This window comes from Gadus morhua, chromosome 16 (assembly GCF_902167405.1).
Source record: "Gadus morhua chromosome 16, gadMor3.0, whole genome shotgun sequence".
In the NCBI taxonomy this organism is placed as follows: domain Eukaryota; kingdom Metazoa; phylum Chordata; class Actinopteri; order Gadiformes; family Gadidae; genus Gadus; species Gadus morhua.
In genome coordinates, this window is record NC_044063.1 from 18,906,847 (window position 1) to 18,915,023 (window position 8,177).

Genomic DNA, 8,177 nt, shown 5'->3' on the forward strand with positions numbered 1-8,177 from the left:
TGAGAGAGAAAACATTAAAAGTGCCTCCTACAAAGCCGTTAGTGGGTGACGATGAGAATCCAGAAGCAATGTAAATCTTAACAAAGTGCATGGAGTTTCCAGAAAAACCTTGGGCTTTATCATTTAATATTCACATGTTTTACCCTCCGTGCGTAAGTGCATCCTTTTACAAGAAGCACCGTGATATAGTCGTTCTCTTTCATCGTAATAACCATAATAATAAGATAGAAAATTAAATAGAGCACTGAACTGTTATGCGTTGCAGTGTCTCTATTCATAATGTGAAGTGAATGTTTTCAGCAAAATCTGTCGCTCCTGCACTGGAGCGAGTGCATGCAGCAAACTGCAAATAGTTTTTAATATATATATATATATATATATATATATATATATATATATATATATATATATATATATATATATATATATATATATATATATAATTTTCTTCTTCTCGTTCAGTCATTTACTACAAACTCTATGTGCACGGCCTCCGGGTGTTTGCACATCCTGTATGGAGAAAACAGAACCATAACTCGAACCCCGTGTGAGGGAGACGTCCAGCTCCCGTGCGTCTTTGCGCGTCAGTATATCCCCATGACGCAGCCAGAGCGCGCGTAAAAGGGGTTCGTTTTCATGAGACAATAAAATGTACGATGTTTTTTTTATTCATTTTTTTTTTTTATCTGTTAGTTTTTTTTGTTCTCCCCCGGTGGCCCTTTCTTTGTTCTCCAGCTCTCCTGGGCATATAGACACATCTATCAATATAAAAATAACGGCTGTTGACATTGCTGGCTACTCTGAAAAAAGGCACTTTATTGAAATATCTGAGAATGGCCTCTCCTCCAAAGCAATTTTTTGGGAGGAAATGTTGTAACTGGAATATTATATTTAGTTTCATATCATGCAGTTTTTTTGAGTTGTCGTTTTTTTCATACGTTTCAGTTGTAGTCATGTTTGTATGAATTTGGTAAAAAGGTGACTTGTTATTTTTGTGAATTAGTTTCCAAGGGCTACGGATGTTAAAATCGGTACGATTTCTCCAGGACTTCGAGGTAATCCGGCTTAGTTTGGAGTTTGGCCCTTAACTCGAGGTAATCACTTTGGGCCGGGTCGGGGTAACCTTTCCCCGTCGTGAAAAGCAACGTCTCTTTCAAGCGCGCGTCCTGCTGTAAGTCTGGATACTGCATGCCGGGCGGGTGTGCGTGTGCTACATGCATGTCCTTTAGTTTGGGCACCGTTCCGTACAGACAGTCTACGAAGCCCACGGTCGGCGTGGGCCTCTGGCTGTCGATGACCGTGGGGCACATCCCGCCGCCCTCATGAAACCCCGCCAGCTCGCCGGCGGTGTGGTTGACCGTGACGATGGTGTTGAGCTGGGAGTTGGACACGGCCAGGGTCCACTCCCTCTCCTTCTCCAACAGGGTCCTGTAGTGAGTGTTACCGCCGCTCCCGCCATCCATCTTCTCCGAGAAGTGACCCCGCTCTTCCTCCGCCAGCTCCCCCTCCCGGGGCTTGTAGATGGGGTTGTTGCACATCTGAGTCACGGGGTGGGGGATGTAGTCATACACGTGGCCGTGGGCGTGCGCGTGGGCGTGGGCGTGGGCGTGGGCGTGTGCGTGGCCGGCGTGGCTGTTGGCCTGCACGTTGGGCGCCGATTTCTCGGGCGTCCCGTCGTTACCAGAGCCGCTCTGTCTGGGCGGATCCTCGAATATCCGACACTGCATCTGGAGGCCAGTCAGGTCCACCTCTGAGCGCTTCCGGAAGGGCATCTTCTTCCTCCTCTGCAGGACGAAGGCGAAGAGCCCGGCAGCCACGAACACGGCGGAGATGAAGAGGATTAGCAGACTGAGTATGAGGACGGAGAGCGGCACGGCCCCCCTAGCCTTTGGCACCCCCAGTTCGGAGCTGTGGGTGGTGGGGTGGTCCCTGCCGGACAGGCCCGGAGAGGGCCCGGAGGAGTACTTCAGCTCGGGGCAGAGGACGTCCACCTCCAGCGAGCGCAGGTCGTTCCCCGAGGTGGAGTCGGGGGTCTTGCAGATGACGTCGCCCACCACAATGACGGAGGAGAGCTTATCCAGCCATTGCTTCAGCGGGATGATGTCGCACGAGCAGTCCCACGGGTTCTGCAGGAGGTCGATCTGCACGATGGAGCTCAGGTGCTCTAGCACGCCGCGCACGGGGAGAGACAGGAAGTAGTTGTTCCGGAGGTTGAGGCGCGCCAGGTTGGTGCCGGCGAAGACGTCGGTGGGGAGGGTGCGGAGGAGGTTGTCGTTCAGGAACACCAGCTGGAGGCCGGGCATGAGGGAGAACGCGGCAGGCTGGATGTCCCGGATGACGTTGTACTCAAAGTAAAGGTAGCTCAGCATCTGAAGGCCCCTGAACATGCCGGGCGTGAGCCTCTCGATGTCGTTACCGTTCAAATACAAACTTTTCAAGTTGGGCAAGTTGATGAACGCGCCCTCCTGAACATAGGATATCCGATTATTCCCTAAATGTAATAAATCCAAGCTTGAAAAGTTCCAGAAATCGGAGCGGTATATTTTCTGTATTAGGTTCCCACTGAGATAGAGTTTCTTGGCGTTGAGTGGCCGCGGCAGCAGCTCAGAGATATTGTGAAAGCCCTTCTCTTTGCAGTTGACTGTCAGCCCCAGATCGCTGATGTGAAGGTTGCAGATACATCCAGCGGGGCAAATGATTGGGATGGGAGGCCTGGTTTGGTAGCCAGCCACGGGAGGCTGGTTTATTCCCGGGTAGATGCTGCGAGGGGTGGGCGAGTTCTTAGTGGGCCGGGGCCGCTTGGTGGGCTTAACGTGCCTCTCCCTGTACTCCACCGACGAGGCCGTGTTGTGAAAGGAGGAGAGCATGGAGGAGGGCTTGGTGGGCCAAGTGTTTTCATTGTTGAACGGGACGCGGGGTATTCCCAGCTTGGCCTCGATATCTGCGTCCGACATCGATGGGCAGAGCTCGCTCCGTTTGATCTCCCTCAGGTCCTTCCCGTGGAAGTGGAAGGGGTACTCGCATGTGATCTCGCCCACCAGCGCCGTGTAAGGGATCCTCTCCAGCCACGTTTTGAGCTGGACGATTTCACACGCGCAGTTCCACGGGTTCTCCTCCAGCTGGATCTCCATGAGGCTCCGCCCCACGTACTCCAACATGCCCTTATAAGGCAACGTTTTTAACCTGTTCCCCCGCAGGTCCAGGTGCGTCAGGGACACGGACCTGAACAGGTAGCTGGGCAGCACGGGGATCAGGTTGTCGTTCAGAATGAGAACCCTCAGTTTGTGGAGGTGCCTGAAGGCGCCGCTCTCGATGCGTTTGATGACGTTGTAGTCCGCCTGGAGGTACTCCAGGCTCTCAAGACCCAGGAAAGTGTCATTCCGGAAAACCTCCAGTTTGTTCTCATGCAGGAACAGGCGTTTGAGGATGCCCAGGCCGTTAAACGCACCGGCGTGGATGTCTTGTAAAGCGTTGTTCCCCAGGTTGATAGACAGGGCGTTGTTGAGATGGAGGAAGCTGTTAAAGTACAGCTTCCGCATGGAGTTCCTCTGTAGGTTGAGCTTGAAGGGCCGGCTCCATATCTGGGAGATCTGGCTGACGTTTGTAAATCCCTTGCTGTCACAATGGACGTGGAAGATGCCCTCTCTGACCTCGCAGTAGCAAGGCTCGAAGCAGGCCTCCTCCATCTCCTCGGAGTCCTCCAGCAGGGGCATGGGGGTGGTCCATCCTAACGCTATGGTGCTCAGCAAGGTAACCCACAGCATCCTCGCTGAGACCCGGGGGAGGAAGTCACAGCTCCAGACACAGAGCCACTTCACAGCGCTGCACACCGAGGAGAGAGGGAGAGAGAAAGAGAGAGAGAGAGAGAGAGAGAGAGAGAGAGAGAGAGAGAGAGAGAGAGAGAGAGAGAGAGAGAGAGAGAGAGAGAGAGAGAAAGAGAGAGAGAGAGAGAGAGAGAGAGAGAGAGAGAGAGATTTAATGTTATTGCACATGCATATACATATACCTTGAAGCAAAGTTGAAAAGGTCAAATCAAGATATGCATTATATAACATTGAACCGTTATTCAAACCGTTATATAAATTGCTTCACAGTAATGCAATAATCAATTCCCATATATTATCCTCATGAACAAGGGAAGACAACAGAAGGTTCATAACGTTTAGTGTGTGGAAGGATATTATCTGTCCTCGTATGTTTTATTTCTTGTTTTATTCCCGACCTCCTTGCACTAATTCACATTCCAGGAAACAGTGATTCGAGATGGCAATCTCTTTTGAAACAAACAACGTGCGCGCAATCGGCATATCGATCACTTTAGCTTCTAATGCACCTCTATCTTGAACGGAGAATGACAACACGTAGGGCGAGATCTGACTAATCATTTGTGTTAACAAATTGTGCAGAAAATAAAATATTTCAATCTATTATGTTGGACGCGATATTTAGACTCAATTAGAGAAAACGCTTTCTAATGATACGGATGTTTTAAAACTAGGACCGTTGTTGTGTAGTCTGCAGAAGGGGCCGTAGAAGTTCTTTGGCACCGCGTAACCCTATTCCGCTCCGGACGTTTTCGGAGGTTAAGCGTCGAACCACACCGGCTCGTACATCTCTGGTTGGAACACACTTTCTCCCGGTAACTGGCAATTCAGGAGAAAGGCGTTAAATGGGCTGATTTGGTCCGAAGTGTTTTCACTACTGATCAGGTTTTTATTGTACTATTTGTATCGGATTGCTATTGGCGCATTAGTAGGGAGAGGTGTTGAGAAATAGGAATAGTAAAGAAGAGAAAGAGCTCAGTTGGCGAGCTGATGGACTGCAGCTCGTCTGACGCCGAGGGATCCTGAGCTCAGATGTAGGATCGCCTCTGAGCTTCGTGCCCAGCTTTGCAGAACGACAAGTCACAGGCTATTTAAAAACACCAATCATATCAAAACGTGCCTTTCCGTTTTTCCATAACTCTTAAAAATGTCGTATGCGGGTAAAGTGCAAAAACACCAACATAGGAGAGCGCGTACACATACACGTGCACGCATCAGGACTCAACACGACGTCGACCCTCCTGAATAGCGCACTTTGTAGGGGCTTCGCTTATTTCGACGTTTACTCAAAAGCGCACGTTTGCAAAACACGCACGGGCACGAGCGCACCCGCCCGCGCGCGCAGACTCATCCATGCATACACCGGGCGCGCAATACGCCGACGCACGCACGCACACACACAAACACACGCACACACACAGACGCACACACAGAGACAGACACACGCGAACACACACACACAAACACACACACACGCGCACACACAGCCCCCCCTTCACACACACACACACACACACACACACACACACACACACACACACACACACACACACACACACACACACACACACACACACACACACACACACACACACACACACAAACACACACACACACACACACACACAGGCTGTCCGTTACAGGGTGATGAAAATCCAGAGGCGTCGCACGGAGCGGTTTCTAGGGCGGAATCCACGATGCTGAGACAGAACCTTCCAAGCGCATAAACCGGACGGAGGTTAAAGAAAGGGCAAAAAATATTTCCGTGGTAAAAAATGTATTCAACACCAACAAATATGCTCCTTTTCTAATCGCGTATCTTCGATTTCTTTTGTAAAAAAAAAAAAATCAAAAAAATCCTCTGGTATTTCCGTGGTGCACGTTCCTCTCACGTCATGAATGCAAAACTTGAACAAGCCAGATGCGTGTTCAAAAAAAGAAAAATATAACTGTCATATCCTGGGGGGGAAGACGATCTGGTGTTATACCTACTTAGTTTACAGAAATCCAACTTGACATGTCCTCCTGGCGGGCGAGAGGCAGACGGAGCCGTCCGTCAGCGGGCTGCTGGGGAGACACGGACGAGCTGTTTGGGTACATGGAAAGTAACATCTGCTCGAGAAGATTCACATACAACGGGATACACATCGGCCATACATATGTGGGGAGAAAAATATCTTCCAAAACGGCGCAATTAGGCCTATGTTTAAAATAGAAAAGGTTTGCCACGGTTCAGAGGAAAGGAGAAGGAGAAAGAGAAACAGGCTGCACCGGAATCGAGAGATGCTCGTTTTTTTTTTCCACCATTCCAAATCAACGAAAAGTAACGATGACAATTAATGATGCTGAAATAATAAATCATGGTGATGATCATAATACGCACGGTGTCAAAAATCAGAACGTACCGAAGAGCTTGTTGATAGTCTATGTGCCGAGCATACCGCAGTTGCCTTTCGCGGTGACATTGCCTGGAAAGCTGTGAATAGGAAACACATGCCCATTGATCCCAGCGTTCACACTCATCCTTATCCCCCTATCCTCACATCGCGCACTACTGACGTGCCTCGGTGTTCCGCGGCCAATGTCCGCAACGACAATACAAATAAAAAAAAGTTCACATATAAGCACCCAAAAAACACACACAAGAACACACACACACACACACACACACACACACACACACACACACACACACACACACACACACACACACACACACACACACACACACACACACACACACACACACACACATACACAAAAGCAACTCACCTCAGTTGTGTCGTGCGATTGAGAAACATTAGGAGGAGGGGGGGAAATTAATTTCCCGGTGCTTTGCTGGATCTCTCTATTGCTGACTTTCCTTCCCTCTCGCTCTGCTGTGTACTTCTATCTCTTCCTATCTCTCTCCTCCTCCCTCTCTTAGCGGCTGAAGAAAAGGAGAGGAGAGCGAGGAGAAATGAAGACGTGATAGGAATGCAATTTACCCCTCACGCTCCCTCTCTCTTTCTGTGTGACTTCTTTCTCTCTCGCCCCCCCCCCCCCCCCTCTCTCTCTCTCTCTCTCTCTCTCTCTCTCTCTCTCTCTCTCTCTCTCTCTCTCTCTCTCTCTCTCTCTCTCTCTCTCTCTATATATATATATATATATATATATATATATATATATATATATTTTCGCTCTCCCTATTCTCTCTCTCTCTCTCTCTCTCTCTCTCTCTCTCTCTCTCTCTCTCTCTCTCTCTCTCTCTCTCTCTCTCTCTCTCTCTCTCTCCCTCTCTCGCTCTCGCCCTCTCTCTCTCTCTGTTCTTTCTCAGCGGTTTGCTTCTATAACGCCAGCCCTTGGTTCGCCCGTTCCGTTCCGCTCTGTTCCCGTGGCGGCTCAACAGTGAGGTGATGGAGGGGATGGGGGTGCTGGAGGTGCTGGAGGTGATGGTGGTCGACAGGACGTCAAAGTATACGTCCTCTCTATCCGACGCTGCAGTAGGATTCTCTGCTGGATCATTACGAACGACAGTCTCGAAGCGCTTTGCTTTTTTTTTTTGCTTTTTTTCTGGGGTCGGTCTCCTTGTCATACGTCACAGGGATGAGGGAACGAGCAAGCGAGCGAGCGCGCAAGGGGAGAAGTGTGTGTGTATGTGTATGTCTGCGAGAGAGAGAGAGAGAGAGAGAGAGAGAGAGAGAGAGAGAGAGAGAGAGAGAGAGAGAGAGAGAGAGAGAGAGAGAGAGAGAGAGAGAGAGAGAGAGATCCGTGGTAATAAAAGTGTGATGAGAAATAGAAGGGCAAGGATAGTGATGGAGAAGCTCGCTTCTCAACGTTATATGGAAAGAGAGAGAATGAGAAGTGCGCGGGGACGCGCCTCATAGAACAGAAAGAGTGCAGTTGCGTGCTTATCGGAGTGTGCAAAGGGCGGGTGGTCGCGTTTGCCTCCTCATGGCTGGCGCCAGGCGGCACTACACGGGGGGAACAAAACGCTTCAGTTTGCCTGTCTTTAGGCAGAAGGCTACTCTTTATATGTGACATCTGATGAAAAACATTTTTAGTAAGACGTCGGCAGGCGCGTGTCAATGTGTCCAGAAAGAAAGGGTGGGCTGTTGACTTTCACAGTTGCAGGCGAATAGCAAAGCGAGTCGCCTTCTATTCTACCCACGTGCCTTCCCTGTCGTCGCCTCCAGCGGGCAACACGAGCTCGTGTGGCGAGAGCCAATCAGCAACCATTTATAATAATAATGAATAGAACAAAATAGTAATTAATTAAAAAAATATATATAGGCTATAGCTAAGTTTGTATAAAAAATAATAAAGTGAAAAAACGAATGAAATACAAGAAAGAAATGTGTGTCAATTTCTAATACA

The 8,177-nt window shown here is 49.4% G+C and overlaps 1 protein-coding gene across 3 annotated transcripts; it reads right to left on the reverse strand.

Annotated features, from left to right (window-relative positions):
- Positions 1–434: 434 nt before the first annotated feature.
- slitrk3a (SLIT and NTRK-like family, member 3a) lies at positions 435–6,850 on the reverse strand. Of its 3 annotated transcripts, none has more exons than XM_030337286.1 (4): positions 6,597–6,850; positions 6,230–6,300; positions 5,817–5,888; positions 435–3,822 (listed from the first exon to the last, which is right to left on the reverse strand). In XM_030337286.1, exon 4 carries the CDS (start codon positions 3,762–3,764, stop codon positions 1,023–1,025), a length of 2,742 nt encoding a protein of 913 aa, XP_030193146.1. In that variant the 5' UTR covers positions 3,765–3,822; positions 5,817–5,888; positions 6,230–6,300; positions 6,597–6,850; the 3' UTR covers positions 435–1,022. The 3 variants fall into 3 exon arrangements, with proteins under 3 accessions (XP_030193146.1, XP_030193144.1, XP_030193145.1); XM_030337284.1 differs by having other exon boundaries at positions 5,817–5,891; XM_030337285.1 differs by having other exon boundaries at positions 5,817–5,910.
- Positions 6,851–8,177: the final 1,327 nt, after the last annotated feature.